The 19,688-nt window shown below is 38.9% G+C and overlaps 1 protein-coding gene across 1 annotated transcript in view; it reads left to right on the plus strand.

Annotated features, from left to right (window-relative positions):
• Positions 1 to 19,688, plus strand: part of chrna8 (cholinergic receptor, nicotinic, alpha 8) — a 196,897-nt gene that overhangs the window by 119,170 nt on the left and 58,039 nt on the right. Inside the window, exons 7-8 of the mRNA XM_043715303.2 lie at positions 15,845 to 16,039; positions 18,849 to 18,935. Coding sequence (XP_043571238.1) covers positions 15,845 to 16,039; positions 18,849 to 18,935 — 282 coding nt within the window. The remainder of the gene's footprint in view (positions 1 to 15,844; positions 16,040 to 18,848; positions 18,936 to 19,688) is intronic.

Raw genomic sequence — 19,688 nt, forward strand, 5'->3', positions numbered from 1 at the left:
TCATACTTCACTGAAAGAGTGTGACCTTTGATCTTGAGGCAGTGATGGGTCTAAGGGCTATTGTCTGGTTTACAGGAGCCTCCCTGGGGGATAGTTTGCTTGTGGGAGTCAGGATAATAAGGGAGGTATTAGTTTCCCAACACACTCTTGAACTCCACATGTGCAAATGTCCAAAACCTGGGAGGAATCAGTGTTGGCAATGCCAATCAAAGGAGATTCATTGGATTTGTCAGAGCAGTGAGGCTGCGGATAGTTCTTCGTCTCTCTCAACAACATTGGTCAACACTGCATTCTCTTCCTCCCTCAGTGATGTGCTCACCTTCAAGACATTATTGAGCAAACCATCAGCAATGCTTACCACAATCACGTTCTGTTTCAATCACAGTCGCATGTTCTTTTGTTCCATTCACACATCATTCCCTTCTTACAATCTAATGCCAGAATAATCCCCAACCTCTCCAAGGACTCCTTATTTCACATTCCAAATGCTTGGCTTCACTTACACCACCAATATATTCTGCTTCTACCTTGCTGACTTTTGCAGTAAGCCTAAACTTTTCACATCTTTACTTGCCTTTCATTACTTATTTCTTACTCTCCAACCTACAGGATGAGACCTGACATTACATTCCATGGGAGGAGGGGTATGTGAGACAAAGCAAGAACAGTAAGAGTGCCAGACAAAATGACCTTTACCGAAGAAGTATGCCTAAGGTATTATTTTATCATGTGGTTTGATAAAATACTGAGTTTGGCAAGACTGGTCAAGGAGAAGGTGAATCAAAAAATGTCTGTAGGCTTAGACTTTGAAGTAATGCTATTTATTATGTGTTAATACTAAAGACTGCACTACATGGTAATCACAGATATCCTAGCCTCAGACTCTATATTGGGTAATGACTCTGTCCACACAATTTATACTCAGTAGTGTACAACTGTATGACATCATCACAATGTTACTCCAGGATCGTAAAGCCTTTACACAGCAGGCAAAATCACTGGGTATCAGATAAGGCAAGGCTAACAGCATCTCTGATTATCTGAATTCTGACGATTGTCACCTGCTCATTTCCTGCAGCTTAACCAAGCATGCGTTTGTTTTCTCTTCACTCTATATCACTTTCAGCAGAGGAAGTTTCCCTGGGTATGCATTGTCCTCTGCTCCATCCCTGACAAGAACCTGTATGGACATTGTCATACTGCATGGTTCGACAATGAACTAAAGAGGTCTGCACATCGTTCGCAAACAACACAGGCTGGCTGATACTGGTAGCAGGTAATATGCAAGAGACAACTCACAGCAAGATGAGATGGTTCTCTCCCAGCTTGGCTAATTAGTACAGGAATGAGGAAGTCTGGTCCTGGATTAAGGGAGACGCATTGCTTGCTTCCCATCGCAGCTGTTCTAAACCCTAGCACAAGAACACAGAACGGTATAGATCTCACCACCATGTCTGTGTTGACCATAATGCTAAACTAATCCCATTGCCTACACATTGTGTGTACCTCTCTGCCTGTTCATGTGTCTGTCTGAATTCCTCTTTAATGTTGCTGTCATATCTGCTTCTAGCCCCCTCTCTCCCCCCCCCCCCCCCCCCCCCCGCCCTGGAAAATGCATTCCAGGCACCTACAACCCTCTGTGTTTAAAAAAAAGTTTCTCTTAAACCTTTCACACATCACCTTAAACCTATGACCCTGAGTAAACTATGTCACTATTTGCACCTCTCATCATTTTATATACTTCTATCACGTTGTTCTCAGTCTTTGATGATCTAGTGAAAACAATCCAAGTTTTTACAATCTCTCCTTATAACTAGCATACCCCAATCCGGACAACATCCTGGTAAACCTCTTTTCCACTCTATCCGAAGCCACCACATCATTCCTACAGTATGGTGACCAGAGTTGCGCATAGTACATCAAACGTAGCCTTACTAAAATCTTATCTGTAACATGATGTGCCAAAGTTTACACTCAGCACGCCTACTGATGAAGGTCATGCCATATGCCTTTTTTACACTTTATCCATAAGTACTGCCACTTTCAAGGAGCTATGGACTTGCACTGCAAGATCCCTCTGTATATCAGTGCTCCTAAGAGTCCTGCTATTTACTGTATACTTTCCATTTGCATTTGACCTCCCAAGATATATCACTCACATTTTTCTGGATTAAAATCCATCTGCTGTTTCTTCGCCCAACTTTTCAACTTCTGTGTCCTTTGATAGTCTTCCTCACTACTTGTAACTCCTCCAATTTTCATGTCACCTGCAAACGTATTAATCAGACCACCAATACATCAATCATCTAGGAGAAAGTGAGGACTGCAGATGCTGGGGATCAGAGCTTAAAAGAAAAGCTTATGCCCGAAATGTCGATTCTCCTTCTCCTTTGATGCTGTCTGACCTGCGCTTTTCCAGCAACACATTTTTAAGCAACAATACTTTCATCCAAATCATTACATACGTATATAAAAAATAAACAGCAGCAGTCACAGCACTGATCTTTGCAGAGCATCACTGATTACAGACCTCCAGTCAGAGAAAGGCCCTCCAGAAGTACCCTCTGCCTTCTGTGATCAAGCCACTTTTGTATCCAACTTACCAACTCACCATATTGCATGTGACTTTATCTTTTGGGTCAGTTGAACACAAAGGGGTCTTGTCAATACTTTAGGAAAGACCATGTAGACAATACCCACTCACCTATCCTCATCAATCATCTTCATCATTTCCTCAAGAAACTCAATCAAGTTTGGCAAGACAAGATCTCCACTACATAAAGCCATGCTGACTATCCCTAATAAATCCATTCTTCTCCAAATGCGAGAATATCTTCAATAATTTCCCTATCACTAATGTAAGGCTCACCAGTTTATAATTTCATGGATTATCTCTGTTGTCCTTCATAAACAAAGGAACAACATTGGTTATTCTCTAGTCTCCTGGGACCTCACCTGTGGTGAAGGAGGATGCAGAAACCTCACTCAAGGTTCCAATGATCTCCTCCCTTGCCTCTTTTAGTATCCTGGTATAAATAAATCGGCTCTGGGGACTTAACTGCTGTTTTGTTTTTCAAGACACCCAACACCACTTCCTTCATAATATCAACATGTCCAGGAATAACGAGGTTCCCCCTGCCTATTCTTACCATCATCCATATATCTGTCCTTGGTGAATACTAGGCAAAGTACTCATTAAAGACCTCACCCAATTCCTCTGGCTACACAATTCAAATCCCTCCTTTATCCTTAAATGGACCAGTTTTTTCTCTAGCTACTAGCAGCAAATTACTGCAGATGCTGGAGTCTCTACTGAAAACAAAAAATGCTAGAAATCACAGCGGGTCAGGCAGCTTCCATGGAGAGAGAGCATGGTAACATTTCTGGTCTCGGTGATTCTTTATCTGAGCTAACATGAAGTGTGGAGGGGGCAGCATTTATGCTATAGTTGATGGGGCAGGGGGGGAGGTGGAGTGGTGGTGGAGAAAGGATGTTGACAGTGCAGATAAAGTGATCAGAATGTGAGAATGGCAGAACAATGGAGTGTCTGCCAGACTGGAAAGAACTGACAGTCACCGCTGTGGGGGTGGGGGTAGTGTATATGGCAGCAAGAGACAGAGGACGTGGTGACAGAGAGTGTAACAAGCAAAGCTTAAAAAGAAAGGAAAGGAAAGGAATGGGTTCACAATTTGAAGGTATGGAACTCAATATTAAGTTGTAAAGTTGGTTGTAAAGTGTTAGTCTGAAGATGAGATTTTGTTTGTGCAGTTTGTGCTATGAGTTGCTGGAGCATTGCATCATGTTGAGGACAGACAAGTGAGCATGAGAGCAGAACACTGCTAAAATGACTGGCTGTGGTAAGGTTCCGCAAAGCGATCACCCGACCTGCATTTGGCTTCTCCAATGTTGCTACTTTGTCGCTCCTAATATATGTATAAAATGCTTTGGGAATTCTCCTTGATCCTACTTGCCATGGACATTTTTTATACCCCTTCTAGCCCTCCTAATTTCTTGTTTAAGTCCTTTTCAGCTTGCTTCATACTCCTCAAGAGCTTTATTTGATTTCAGTTTCCAAAATGTTGCATATGTTTCCTTTTTTATTTTTGACTAACTTTGCAATGTCTCTTGTCATCAAGGTTCCTGAACCTTGCCATCTTATTTTCATCCCCCATAAGAACATGCTGTTGCGTAATTCTGGTCAATTGGTCTTTAAAATATTCCCACATGTCAGATGTGAATTTACTTTCAAACAGGCACCCATGCACACCTCTCCCCTCCCCCCACCCCCCTCCCCACCCCATCCAATTTCTCCAACTCCTGCCTAATACTGTTGTAGTTAGCCTTCCCCCAATTTAGCACTTTCACCAGAAGACTGGTCTTATCCTAATCCATGCTATCTGAAATTTACAGAATTATGATCACTGATCCCAAAATGCCTTCCCACTGAAACTGCAATCATCTGACGGGTTCATTCCCCAATAGAAGATATAGTATGTTCTCTGAAACAGTTTGCTCAATACTTACTCACTAGCAATAATTGTTCTAAGTTCCTCTGCATTACCTGTTACTATTGGGATGGTACTAGTGTCCTCCATCATGAAAACTGAAGCAAAGTATTGATTTAGTGACTCTGCCATTTCTGTGTTCCCACAATTAACTCCAAAGGGACTAACACTAACTTTAACTACTCTCCTTTTTAAATACTTACAGAAGCTTTTGCTAGTTTTCTTTCATAATTTGCCTTCGGGAAACTTTTAAAGAGCAATAATCTTCCAGCCTGACACTTGCCTTTGTAATTAGTTATGCTTTAGTTTTTGCCTTTATATGACCTTTAACTTCTTTGCTTAGCCATGGATGTTTCTCGCTCTCATAACCTTCCTTCCTTTCTGTTTTGGCAGAATATTCACAGAGCACTTTGGTACTTTTAGGAAATGCTGATGAATTAATTTGAGAATAGTAGCAGGAAGAAGAATTGTGTTAATATTGCAGCATGATTAAGGCAGAGTTGGACACTTTCACGGCCTGTCACAAACCCTTTTTAAAAATAAAACATTGTTGCTATTGGCATGTTTGGTCTCCGGAGTTAGATACAGGCAAAATGAAAGTGTTTTATGTAAAATGCTAAATGTGGACGACAGAAAATATGCATGACTAAAGACAGCTGTCAAGGGGATATTATAATGCCTGCAGTTAATTCTGATAGAGACTGACAGCATCCAGCCAGCTGTTCATCTGCAGACAATTTTTCTATCGCAACATTTTAAAACTATCTGAAAATGATAGAGAAGCCCCAATTTGATGGGACTTGGACTTTTATGATTGCTGAATATAACTTAAACCCCTGCTAAGGAATATTCTCTATATTCAAAATCAAAAAAAAAATTCATTTAAACTCAAACTGAATCCATTCTTAGGACTAAATGGTGCTACTACCGTGAAGCAATGTCATTATTCATTGCTGTACCATTTTTCCACACAGCCAGACAAGAATTAAAATACTTTTATCAAAAAATGCATGGGATTAATGTTTACATGGATAATGTTTTGGAACTGTTAAAAGTCACCCTTAATTGTTGCTTCATTATCAGAAAGTTACCACTTGAGAGTCTTTTCCCACCAACTTTGCCCTCAATAGAAATGCAAAGGAATCAAATGTATTTTGACATCACATGTTGACATGGCCAGCCATTTTTTGATGTGCTATTATATGTTTTTATTAAGTAATTTTGCAACAGGTCAAATTTGATTTCAGTGGCTTGATGTAAATTAAAAAAATTGAATCTTTTTTGCTAAACGTTGTGGGTCGATGTTGAAGGTCGAGTTTCACACCAGATCGACCCTTACTAAATGGTACATGGTTTTCCCGAATGGTGGTAGCAATCAAGTTGTTAGTTTTTAAAGTTATAGCAGTTTGCTTAAAGGGGAAAAAAATTGTACTTGTTTAATGCTCTTATAACCTTTAAATGTTTCAAACGTCTTATAACCAATGAAATACCATATAAACCTGTGTAAAAGTTGAGATTTTGAGACCCGATTTTTCAGCAAAAAGTTTGATTCAATCTTTACATAGGTATATGGTTTTTGGCAGGTTGTGTTGCATGCTTGGTTTGATCTAAAGATAATTTAATTATTCTGGAATATATTAACAACAATAAATATTTCATATTAATTTTCTAACATTTATTTTATAATATGAACCATAATGAATTAGTTATGACATTTTACATTGAAAGCCTTTGAAATCATTCTGATCACATGGAGTCATAGAGTCATACAGCATGAAAACCGACCCTTTGGTCCAACTTGTCCATACTGATCAGGTTTACCAAACTAAACTAGTTCTATTTGCCTGTGTTTGGCCCATATCCCTCTAAACCTTTCCTATTCATATACCTGGCCAAATGTCTTTTAAATCTTGTAACTGTACCTGCCTCTACAGCTCCATCTGGCAGTTCATTGCATAAGCACACCACCTTCTGCATGAAAAGTTGACCCTCATGTCCTTTCTAAATCTTTCTCTTCTCACCATAAACATACGTTTTCTAGTTTTGAACTCCCCTAAGGGAAAAAAAAATTCTATTTGCTTTATCTATACCTCTATGATTTTATAAACTTCCATAAGGTGACTCCTCAACCTCCTACGCTCTAGAGAAAAATCCCATGTGATCCACCCTCTATAAAACTCAAACCCTCCAGTCCCTGCAACATCCTTATAAATCTTTTCTATACCCTGTCAATTTAATAACATCCTTCCTGTAGCAGGGCAACCGGAATTGTATGCAGTACTTCAAAAGTAGCCTCACCAATATCCTGTACAGCCTTAATATGGAGTTCCAATTTCTACACTCAGTGAGCTCACTAATGAAGGAAAGCATGCCAAACATTTCTTTATCACCACCCAGTCTACCTACACTTTCAAGGAACTATGTAATAGAACCACCTAAGCCTTTCTGTTTGACAACATTCCTCAGGGCCTTACCATTAACATCTGAAACATCAAATGGTTTAACCCAATAGCCTGATTGTTTGATCTATCTGGACTTATTTAATTAAAGAATGCTCTTAAGATTGGCAGGAATAACTACAATGCTGGTGTTGGTCAATTTCACAAGACAGACTGTGTTGTTATTAAGGCAGAAGTTGAATAGATCCCAGGAGACCAAACTTCTTTTGTTGTATTCTTACCCATTTCAAATTGCACACATTTTTGATTGATTTCTTGCAACCATGCTGATTCATTTGACCTTTTTTGTCAATATGGATGGCATATCTTTCTGAAATTTTGTTTGGAGAAAGTTATATGCTTGAATATCCACATTTGTTATTTTGTGTAATCCACCAAACAAAGTGGAAGTGCAGTGAAGCACACCTTCTTGGCTAACCTCCTTTACAATCATGTTTCTTCATCAATCTTCATACTGGCCCTGCACACTGGAGTGATCAAGTTTATTGATGTTTTATCCACCATTCAAATGCAGGCTAATCGACATGTGTTCTTCTCAATATCGAATAACAAAATAGTTACATTTATTAATTTAACAGTGGGTTCCAGTATTTTTGATGGAGTTCTAAATTGCACCTTCTCATGAATTTTGTTTATCAGTTGGCACTGGCCTTCAATTCTAGAATGTCATCTTTCTCCTCTGAAGGCATTGAGTCATATTGCTTCATGGATAATAATTGAAGCATTTTGCTAATGCTCACTAATTCAATCTGCTGCATTTTTCTCCAGGTTAGGCCACTTGCTCAGTATTTGGCAATTTTTCTCATTTCTTAGGCATGTTTCCTAAATCTCTATCTATTTCCTTGAAAATATTAAACTCTTGCTGCTGCACAGCTATTAGTTCTCTTCGCAAATGTCATAACTTTTGGTTTAAACTGAGTTGCATACTTGCTCTTTCTCGAAAGCATCATGATGAGTGAAGGAGTACTCATTTGTCTTGTGGATTTGCTGGGAAATTGCCACCAGAATTGGGGTGGCAAAATCTAAAACTTCATGTTTGTACCTTCACATTAACGCACTATAGAAATCACTGGTAAATAGTAATCACAATGAAATTTTATCCTAAACTCGATAAGGATCAACTTTTACATGAGATTTGTGAAAAGAAAATCATATTTTTAGGTCAAAGGTTTGGCAATGTTTATATGCTGTTTGCTATTTACATGAGTAAATACGGTAATTATGTTGTAATTATTGCAACGTAGGAAATATTAGCCTCTCTCTCAGTACGTGACGTTTGCACTTGATTTCATTAGTACACCACTGGAGTACTTTATTTTTGTGCTCATCACGTGATTATCACCTCTGATTCAAAAGCTATACTTCTACTAAATGTTTCATCAATAAATATGATCATTGAATCACTTATTTATGTTTACAACCTGATATCACATATTTTGCTGGTATCATAATCCAAACATATTATACTTTGAAATTGCTGTTTGTCAATTGCTGGAGAACTAGGGCAGTTAAGTGAGATCTTTCATTGCGCCATTGTAGTGTTGTAGACCAGTGGCCGCATAAGAGGGAAACAAAGGCACTAGCTTTCATCACTTGAGTGAAATTCCTTAAAACCAGATTGGAAAAGGGTGAGGGGAGCGGGGATAGGGGAAGTGGTAGGGAGAGGTTGGTCAATTTTTAAAAAAACTTTCTGACGAAAAATTTGACACCTGTATAATTAGGGAGTATACTTCTTCTGACAAGTAAAATAAAACTAAGATATACAGATGCTGAAGTTCTGAAACAAAAATAGAAATTGTTGGAGAAACTCAGATTGTCTGGCAGTATCTGTGAAGAAAAAGTAGAGTTAACGGTTGAATCCAGTGACCCTTCTTTCGAGCTGAAAGTATCTAGGAAAAGGTGATATACATTGCTGAGGTCAAGTATGGGTTAGGATGCCACGAGGAGTTAGCAGATAGGTGGAGATAAAGCTCAGAGACAGACAGTTAGGCAGACAAAGGGAAACCGTACTTAGTAAGCCAGGGTGAAATAAAAGCTGATAACAGGACCAATGAGTAAGTAAAAATAGGTTGACTATGCTGAAAGCATCCCATGTCAGACAAATGTCTGGATGTAAGACTGTAATGGTGGCCATAAAACTATTGTATATTGTTATAAAAACTCATCTGATTCACTAATGTCCTTGTGATAAAGTATCTGCCATCCTTACCTGGTCTGGCCTATATGTGAGTGCAGACCCACAACAATGTGGTTGACCCTTAACTGCCCTCTGGGCAACTAGGGATGGGCAATAGATGCTGGCTTAGTCAGTGAATGAATTAAAAGAAAAACACACTATGGTCTCCTCTACATTGGGGAGGCGAAATGCAGACTGTATTACGATCACCCATGTTCTGTCCATAAATACGACCCAGAGCTTCCAGCTGCCTGCCACTTCAACACAATTCTCTGACTAATATGTCTGTCCTGGGCTTGTTGTCGTGCTCTCGCAAGGCTCTGCAAAGCTAGAAGAACTGCATCTCAATTTTTGTTTGCAGATCCAGCAGCCTCAGGACTCAATATTGAATTTGATCATTTTAGAGCCTGAACATCCCTGTCAATGTCCTTTCTCTATCTCCACACCTCAGTCCCTGTCATGTCATTGGCTGCTTTCCACACAGTCAACCGTATTGATGGGCTCCATTATCAGCTTTTCTTTCTCCCTGGCCTAATATTGTAGTTCCCTTCATCTGTCTAACTGTCCTTCTGTCTCTCTGGTCTTTGTTTCCACCTATCTGCTCACCCCCCATCTCTCTGCATATATACGGCCTTTTCCTAACTACTATCAGTTCTGAAGAAGGGTCACTGGACTCAAAATGTTAACTCTGTTTTCTCTTCACAGATGCTGCCAAACCTGTTGAGTTTCTGTGGTAATATCTGTTTTAGCTTCTGTGACAAGCACCATCCTGAAACTGTGGTCATGGTTATTTCTTAGTCCTTGCCTGCAAAATTGACCTATGATAAAATTGTTCAGCATTAAGGAACAAGATTATACTTTGCAAAATTTGCCATGATACTCAAGAAATGGTGCCAGAAAATGATACCCTGGCAGTTTTGTGTCAATTCTACTATGCATACGTGCTACCTCTACATTTTAGGAGAATAGTGTATTTGAGGCTGGGCATATGAGTGGAAGGGCAGAATGCTCATAAATTTGAAGGTGGTAGGATTATAGAAAGATTAAGAGTAGGGTCATGCGATTGAAGTGAGCATCAATTTCCTTCCCCTGCATTTCAGAATATATCCTTCATGGATTGTACTTTACCAGATTGATGCATTTGAGGCAACTAAAGTATATTAAGAGTGAGGTTATATTGGTAGGTCAACCTTCAGGTTTAACACAGCTCTGGACTATTGTTGAGAGAAATACCTATCAGATCTAATACTTCAACACAAATAGTGACTTGATATTGAATATTGATGAAAAGAGAGACATATCGCCAAGTGTCTACATCTTCCACTTGTCAGAATGAATTATGATTTATACCAAAGCACCTCTTTCTGCCCTGTAGTGTTTTAATTGTTTGAAATTTGCCATTCTTGAACTTGTCCTGACAAGTGACAGCTTTGCTACTATGCCTCTCTTTCTAGCAATATTGAATTTCAACTAATGTTTGCCAAACTTAAATTTAGCATAGAAAGAGCAGTATATGTATAAGAAATGAGGTAAAGCAAATGGCAAAATGATATGGTCTTTTATCCCTAAAGGGAATTTGCTACAACTGGGATGTAGCCTATGTGGAAGGATTAATGATGCTATAAAGTACCATTGGACCAATTGAGAGTTTTCTGGCTGTCTGCACCCTCTATGTATTAGAAGTACATTTCCCTAATCCTGTCTTTCCAGTTTCTGTGGTTTGCTGATACAAAATGCTTCTTTTGACAATTCAGTCAGAATGTTATAAATAAAAATGTTCTTCTCTGATGACCAAATTACCTAATACCAGTTGTCAACAAAAAGAAACACATCAACAGATCTTGTCAAGCCTCTTAGTTGTCCTCTGGTGTACATAACTTGAATATTGCTTGAAAAAAAATAGTTTATTGCAGCTTTTCTTCTTGCACTCAGTAATAACCAATCTAAAGAGAAAAAGCACTTTTGTACAACATGGGAATGATACTAATTGTCAAAAGGGCAATGATTGGTGTTGTTTTTGAAAATGTATCAGTTATATGATGACTGATGGTTAACTGCCAAGGAGAATCCCTTGAGGAATAAGCCAGACAATAGCTGTTGCCTATTTTGTTCATTTGAATAGCTACAGTCATATATGTATTGATATGTGGTTTCTATTAAGTGCAAGCGTACCATACAGCAAGCTACACTGACAATCTTAAATTGATTGTTACATAGTCTTTACCATGATCAGAATTATTTTGCAAGTATAATCCCATCACGTGTATTGTTGGACACTATGCTTAAGAGAATTGCAGGCATGGGTTGGTTGGGCACCATTAGTTCTTGGAAATAGTTGCGATCAGCAATTTCTATGGCAATGCCTCTATACTTGCTTGCTTGCAAAATGATCAATGTTCTTGTTGAACAATTTTTGAATGACCCTCAGGTCCAGCCACATATTAAACTTGGCACAAAATATGTCCTGCTTTCCCCAAAAAACTGCATTATAAATTTGAAACTAAATGAAAAAATTTAAATTTACTGTGAAGGCCTAATGAACTGTTCAATAAGGGAAATGTACCATCTTTTTGCTACAGCGTTGGGCGAAATCCACGTGTTGCACTAGGGTGCAGAGGCATCCTTTGCTTTGTGTAATGTTTTCATGAACATAGCAAAGGATTAACATTAAGTGAACTTTTAATTGACAACCTTTCCATAACTGAATTGTAATTACCTCCTATTACTGTGACGTTTGATTTCCTTTGTTGCAGTGAATCAGCACTAACTTACAGTCATACAGAGAAAAATGAATTAAGAGCTTATATATTACATTAGGGATCCAGTGAGCAGTGGAAGACATTTTACGTGATAATGTTCCCAGTCTCAGCCATTCCATTATGGGACAGCGTTGAGTAGAATATAGATTCTTCCTCACAATCAAAAGAAAGTCAGAGATCAATTCACTGCATTCATGTTCAAATGTAGTGACAGAGCAATTGTTTTTTTACTGCATCATCTCAGTACATGGGATAAAGAAACGAGTGGGTAAAGGAAGCATGGCCTCTGGATTATTGAAGAGAGCAGTGTTCATCGGTACACTGTAGAGCTCCTGACACATTGACCTAATTGGGAATAGCCTCGGAAGTTTGGATTCCCAATAGGGATTCCCCTGCTCCCAGTACAATCCATGAAAGGTTTCAACTCTGAGTAAGAGTTAGAGCTTTCAGACAGTCGCACTATAGATAACTGAATAGTTCGTCTGCAGACAAGTTGAAACCATGTCTAACTCCTGGGTAAGTACACAACTGACACACCATGTCCTTCATACTATGCCACTGACTACCCAGGCCCTGGCAAACCGCTAACTATTCACTATGATGTCATCGAGGGGTGTGTGTAAGGGAAGTTGGTGTGTGGTTGCAGATTTCAGCTTAATAATTATCCAGGGATTCAGTAGATTTTTAATCATTTAAATTTTCTTGAGTAACAATTAATTTGATGAATTTGCTAATTTTAATGGATTCTTTCAGAGGGTTTTGGATGCAGGGGAATTGATCATCAGAATCTCCAATTTCCCAGATAATTCACACAGTATGTGGCATCTGAGATTCTACATAGTCCCAATGCCCAACCCCACCACTCTGTTGCTCAATCAACCATCTGACTAGTAATTATTTGGATCAATGTTTTAACAATCACTATTAATTATTTCAATTAAATTTAATTTCAGTGCTGGACTTCTAATTACAAAACATAGCACCAAAAAACTGCAGCTTTATTAATTTGTTCTCTCACTTTTAAAGATTTCTTGTTTTGTTACTGCTTTTAAACCAATCTCTCAAAACATTATTAATTACAGACTTCCATTATGAAGGCCAACAATAAGGATGAATTGATTTTTTTTCTGATTTAATTATGGAAGCTAAACTTGTCAACAGACCAAAAGAGCCCGTCAATAGGGAAATTCATCTCAAATTTGTTTTTAATTGCCATTATGTGTGAAATATCTCCAAATCCAGAGAGAAATGTTTTCTGTCTCTTAGAAAAATACCTGATTTGACACAAATCTTAATTACCTCAAAAAGTGGACTGCCTCTGATCAGATGATTTAAGGAGACTTGCATCTCTAGGGGGTTGTATTGATCCAGAAGTCAGTACTCCAGTCACCTTCCTGATTCAATGTAAAATTGTATAACAGAGCATGCATTATGTGAAAATACAGCAACAAGCAATGACAGTTGGGTTGTGTCAAATGCCTTACCAATGTTCTATTGATTTAAGCTCCTGGAAGACTGTCTTTCTCTGCAATCTAAATGCATTTAGCACAGACATGGTCCATGACTACTTGATGCAATGCTTAATCATTTAACCAGTCACCTGAAGGCTATTGGGCAGGGATCAAATATGGATAGTTTCCACTCTTCCAGTCAGTTGTGATTCAATTGGCAGCACTCGTGCTTCTGAGCCAGAAGGCTATAAACTCATGTCAGAATAGTGACTTCAGTGCATGAAGTTAAGCTAACACTCTAAAGCAGTATGAAGGTTGTGCAATAGATGTAGTGTTCATTCAAGGCTCCATCTATCCACTTGGGTGGTTGTTGGAATTCCATGGCATTTTTGAAGAAAATCACAAGAGTTTGCCCTAGGCATTTCTCGGTCACTCAACCAACATCACTAAAACAGATAACATGGTTGTTGTTGCAATGCAGTTTGTGGGACCTTGCTGTGTATGTTAGCTATTGCATTTCCTGTATTACAGCAGTTAATGGGAGTAAGACGTTAGTTGGTTGCAAAGTGCAGTGTGGTGCCCTGAGATTGTGAAAGGAGCTTTTCTTTCCTCCATTCTTGGTAGAAGTTATCTGGCTGTTAATAATGTTACAAGAAGGAGACAGGCAGCTGAATCAAATCAGTTTTCCAATCTCTGTATTTGCAACACAGTGAAATTAAAGTGCTCAAACAAAATCTCAAAATTGACCCCAATGGTTTTCCTTACTTTTTGAATAATCAGACTTTGTGAATAATTAACACTAGATATCAGATTTATAGCTTACACAAAAGACTTAACAATTTATTAATAATATAATAGCTTTAGCAGAACAAAGTTAGACCACAAGACATTAATTAAAATGTCTAAGATGTAAATCCAGACATTTACATCTTGTTAACTCTCACCCCACTCTCTCAAAACAAACTGACACAGTTAAGCTATAAATCAGAAGGGAAAAGTACATAAAAACTGAAAGAACTGTGGTTGTAGTAAATCAGAAATCAAAACAGAAGTTGCTAGAAAAGCTCAGCAGGACTGGCAGCATCTGTGAAGAGAAGTAAAAGTTAATGTTTCAAGTCAGGTGACCCTTCCTCCGAACTGATGGTAGCTAGGCAAATGTCGATTTATATTCAAACGATAGGGTGGGGGAGAGGTTAAGAACTAAGTGATAGGTGGGGATAGATCTCAAAGAGAGAGAAGAACAATTGGACAGACAAAGAAGTGGATGACGATCTGACTAGAAGGGTGAAGGGCTGCTGATGGAAACTGTTTGTGGCTAACAATAGGTGTGTAATGACAGACTATCTGATAACAAGGATTGCACGTTTGGTGGTTGCAGGGGAATGTTGGGAGTGAAGGAAGAGTGGACCAAGGTGTCCCACAGGAACAGTCCCTGCGGAAGGGCAGACAAGGGAGGGAAGGAGAATAAATAAGATGGAACTGGCTAGTTCATATATGTAGCCTCCATGATTTGTAATGTCACTGGAACGTGGAATTATAGTTTTTGGTTTGTGGAATTTGGTTTCCGGTGACACCGATGCATGTAAATAGGTAGGTTCCAAGGAATACTCATTTATAATATAACTCTTATAACTGAGATTCTATTCTCCAAATGTTCAATAAGTTGATGAAGAGAGGACAATCTGAGATCAATCAATCCTCTGTCCTGTAACTTTCACAGGAACAATCTTTCTGAACCAACACAGTCCAAAAACCAATTCAAATTCTGGTCTTCCCCGACCACACTGGCCGTCAGCCCATGAGGTCCCAGTTAAACTTCAACATCTGCCATTTGCTTGAGCATATGACCTATCAGGAGACTATAGAGCACTTTTATCAAGAATCAAATTGCAATTAACTTGTAGACCTGGTGTCATGAACAAATGACAGTTTGTCTTTTTTTAGAAACGCAAGCTGTTGATCGTAGTTCAAAGATCACCTTCAACTCTCAGCTTACAGTTTACCGCTCCAGACCAAATTTTTTTTTAAAAATGAAAAACAGAGTTCTAACAATGATCAATAGTTAGTGTTGACATCCACCGTCAAAAAGTCCACATTAAGGGTTTCTCACTGCTCTGGTCACAGGTCTTAGTTGATGAAATTAATATAATTTGTAGAATTGTAGAGAGTAGATTTCAGAACTTATTGCAGGAAATGGGAGTGTTTTGATAGAGAGAAAAGAATGATCTATTCAAGTCTAATCTGTTACGGATAATTTTGTCTCGATGCAATAGTGTAAAAAGAGATGGCGGCTCAGTTTATATCTCTCTCTATTTTCAATTCCACTATGTCCCATGGAAAGAAAGGAGGGGGACAAGTGGGCAGCTGATTCACTGTCATCCTTATTATACTAATGCACAACTCAAAATTATGCCCCACCCTCCTCCACTATCCAACAGTAAAATAAATAATAGTTATGTCCTTACACAATATACCTGCATTTGCTGTGTTGCAGGAGTACCAGGAAAGAGAAATGAAATCCATTATGATTGCTGTGAAGAACCCTATCCAGATGTAACCTACACAGTGCTGATACGCAGGCGTACTCTCTATTATGGACTAAACTTGCTGATTCCATGTCTCTTAATATCTGGACTCGCACTCCTTGTATTCCTGTTACCAGCTGATTCTGGAGAGAAGATTTCATTAGGTAAGAATTAATTAATACCTACTCTTTTCATTGGTGGTGGAGGTAATTGGATGGCATATGGAACTTGTATTATCAAAAAAAGAAAATGCAAGACTTTCAGAACCTGAATCAGAAAAACATAATTCCATTATACCCTGTGGTAAACTTTTTTAAAAATTATTTTTGTTCAAAATTTGCCACCTTACTGAAGTGATTGTAGTCAGTGTTCCTGTCATGGTGTAGGTGAGAACCAATATCTGAACTAAGAGACTCTGCTGTGGGAATATGGGTAGCTAAGATCAAAAGTGAAAAGCAGATCTACACCTCTCTGGGTTACAAACTGACCTATGAGAAAACTGGCATAGGATAAATCAGATGAGAGAGTTGAATGTATGCCTCGAAGATTGATATGGGAGAAATGGATTACAATTCGTAGGGATGCATCATACATAGAATCCCTGCAGTGTGGAAGCAGGCCATTCAGCCCATTGAGTCCACACCAAAAGTCGGAAGGGCATCCCACCCAGACCCAACCCACACATTTCTCATGACTAATCCACCTAGTTTGCACATCCCTGAAGACTATGGGCAATTTAGCATGACCAATTCACCTAGCCTGCTAATCTTTGGACTGTGGGAGGAAACTAAAGCACCCAGAGGAAACTTGCATGGACATGGTAAAAACTTGCAAACTCCACAAAGATGGTCACTCAATGATCGAATTGAACCCAGGTCCCTGGTACTATGAGGCAGTAGTGCTAACCACTAAACCACCATGCCTCCCTGCTGGGAAAAGAGAGGGAACTGTAACACCGGGTTAGCTTTCACTTGAACAGCACTTGCACTAGCGCCTTGCCAAGTTGTGTGACTAGGGCTATCGAGGGGGATTCTAATTAAATAGCAGCATGGGGTGGAGTTTGTGAAGTGTTCACATCTGAAATTTAGAAGGCTTTGCCAGAAAGAACAAAGCAGCTGTGCAGGATAAAGATACAGGGAGACAGGAAAGGACTGAGCGTACAAATTTAAGAGTGCACCAGAAAATAATGAGAGATTTGGGAAAAATGATAAAAGAACAGAATTACAGCTTCTTCATCTAAATATGTGAAGATGCTGGCACATGAGTGAACTAATCGAACTAGTAATCTAGATGCTCAGGCCAATGCTCTGGGACATTAGTTCGAATTCTGACATGGTTTCAAGTCCCATGGAAACCAAACCCAAAATTAAGTGCCACTTGAGCACGTAAATGCCCATTGTCAGGCATTCTCAGCATTGGAGGACCCAAGCGGTGCAAGTCCTGCCTGCCAACTAATCAGCTGTATCATGCTGTAAATGTCAATGGGATCAATGTCACCCCACCAGAGGCTGAGGATCACTGTGGGTCAATACACCAAATGTGAATGAAGATGGGATGGGGATCTTAAGGGGGTTGCAGAAAAAATGGCAGGAATTGGGACATAATACTTTGTAGTCAGATTTGCTGGCAATACAGTGATAAGTAGTTAGGAAAGCAAGTTGTAATAACGTTACCAAAATATAAAAGGTTTAAATGAGTGGACAAGACCTTTGCAGGTAGGTGTGTGTAATGTGGAAGAAAGTAAGGTTTTCCACTTTGGGTGGAAAATTAGAAAAGCAGAATGTTATTTAAATGCAGAAAGACTTCAAATGCTGTGGTGGGTCAGAGGGATCTGGGTGTCCTTATAAATTATAAAAGATTAGCAGATAGGTGCAGAAAGGAATTAGATAACTGGAATATTAATGTTTATTACAAGCCAAGCGTATAATAATACAAGGTACTGTTGAGATTACTTTGGAAGTACTGTGTACACTTTTGGTCTCCTTTTTAAGGAGGAATATGCTCCCATTGTGTGTTTGATCCCCATTCCTGCTAAGGTGGAATTGGGATTTACCTTCTTCCCTATTCAAGCTACCCCATGAGGGAGGCTGTGGCACGAACAGCCGGACCTGGGCAGAGAACTTGAAAAGACAGCAGGTCTGGTTTTCTGAAAAGGAAACCATATTTGACAAATTGCAGTTGTTCTTTTGAGGATGTGACAAATGGGATTCTCTGCTCCGTAGAAAATGCATCTCGATGTCAAAAGACTTTTGTTTAAAATTATCCTATTGAAAAATAGCAGAATCCTTGGAGAATTTGACAAAGTATATGTGGGGAAGATGTTTTCCCTTGTTAATGGGGGCGGGGCACAGTTTTGAAACATGGAGTCTTTCTTGTAAGACAAAGATGAGAATTTGTTTTCTCAGAAGGCTGCTCGTCTTTGGAATTATCTTTTGCAGTGAAAAATGGAGATTATGTCATTAAATATAAGTAAAGTTGAGTTGAATGGAGATGACAAAGTTTAACTACTGTGTGCCTACATAACAGAGAACACAGGATATCACATCCTCAAAGAATGCATAGCTCTGTCACTGTTCAAAACACCGCATTTGACATCTTAAGTTTTCTGCCCAAAAGCAGGTCTGACTCGTAGTGCCACGGCCTTCCCCACAGGGTTGTACGTTAGGACAAGGAGAGTCGAAGGGTATGAGAGGTGGGCAGGGAAGTAGTTAAGGCCATGATTAGATCAGTTTTCATCTTTGTGAATGGTGGAGTAATCTCGAGGGACCGACTGACCTTGATCTTGCTCCAGTTTCTCAGGTTCCTGTGTTTCTATGTTCCAAACTATCGCTTCCAGCCAAAGTGACACAGTATTGACGTGGTTTTGATTTTAGCTGTCAAAGTAATTTATTGCTGCTATTTTTGTTTCAATTGGACTGCATAACTGGCAAATCTTATGCTGTTTCACCTCGCCACTTCTTTTCTGACCTACAGGAATCACTGTGCTCTTGTCCTTAACGGTATTCATGCTACTTGTAGCTGAAATAATGCCAGCAACATCTGACTCTGTCCCTTTGATTGGTGAGTTATTCACACTTCACAATATCTGTACTGCATTGCTAAGTAAAATAGACATCGATGTAAATTTGTAGATTTGTCAATTTAATTAAATAGATTGCAAAAACAATGGATAGTGAGTTCCCTAACAAAAATTAATATTGTTTTAAAAAGTGGAAAATTAAAACTTTCTGAACCCCCAACCTCGGTTTAAGTATAATAACTAAAAAGTGAAACTCAGGATTTCACACACACTGGCATATTTTGTGATGGTATTGCACATTTTGCATGTTGCAAAATACTTGGATGTGAATTGCTTTTTGTGTGCAAACTGGATAATTTCATTGGTGTCATTCTTGAAGGGTTTAGCTTCTGTTTTCTAAACTGATGTAATTCCAGCAAGAATTCTACCATCTGGACTAAAGATCTTCCACAAATGAAACCATCTAAATGAGCATTCCAAAATTAAAATAAAAGAAATGCTAACATTTGAGGAAGGATTGGAAATAAATAGCTGCATTTTGAGGCACTGAAGTAAACATTTTATGTCAGAATGCCAATGAAACGTAGCTATATAATGAGTTCTGGAGGGCTGTTGTGGCATAGTATTAGTGCCTCTGTCTCTGAGCCAGGAGACCTGGTTTCACATCAGACTTGCTCCAGAGGTGTGTCATAATGTCTCTGAACAGGTTGATTTTATAAAGAACCTAGAAAGAGTCTTACATGGAATATAGAACAAAACAGCACAGGAACAGGCCGAACATGACACCAAATTAA

The sequence above is a fragment of the Chiloscyllium plagiosum genome, unplaced genomic scaffold, assembly GCF_037043375.1.
Source record: "Chiloscyllium plagiosum isolate Xiang-an unplaced genomic scaffold, Cpla_swu_hap1 HiC_scaffold_2, whole genome shotgun sequence".
Lineage (NCBI taxonomy): Eukaryota > Metazoa > Chordata > Chondrichthyes > Orectolobiformes > Hemiscylliidae > Chiloscyllium > Chiloscyllium plagiosum.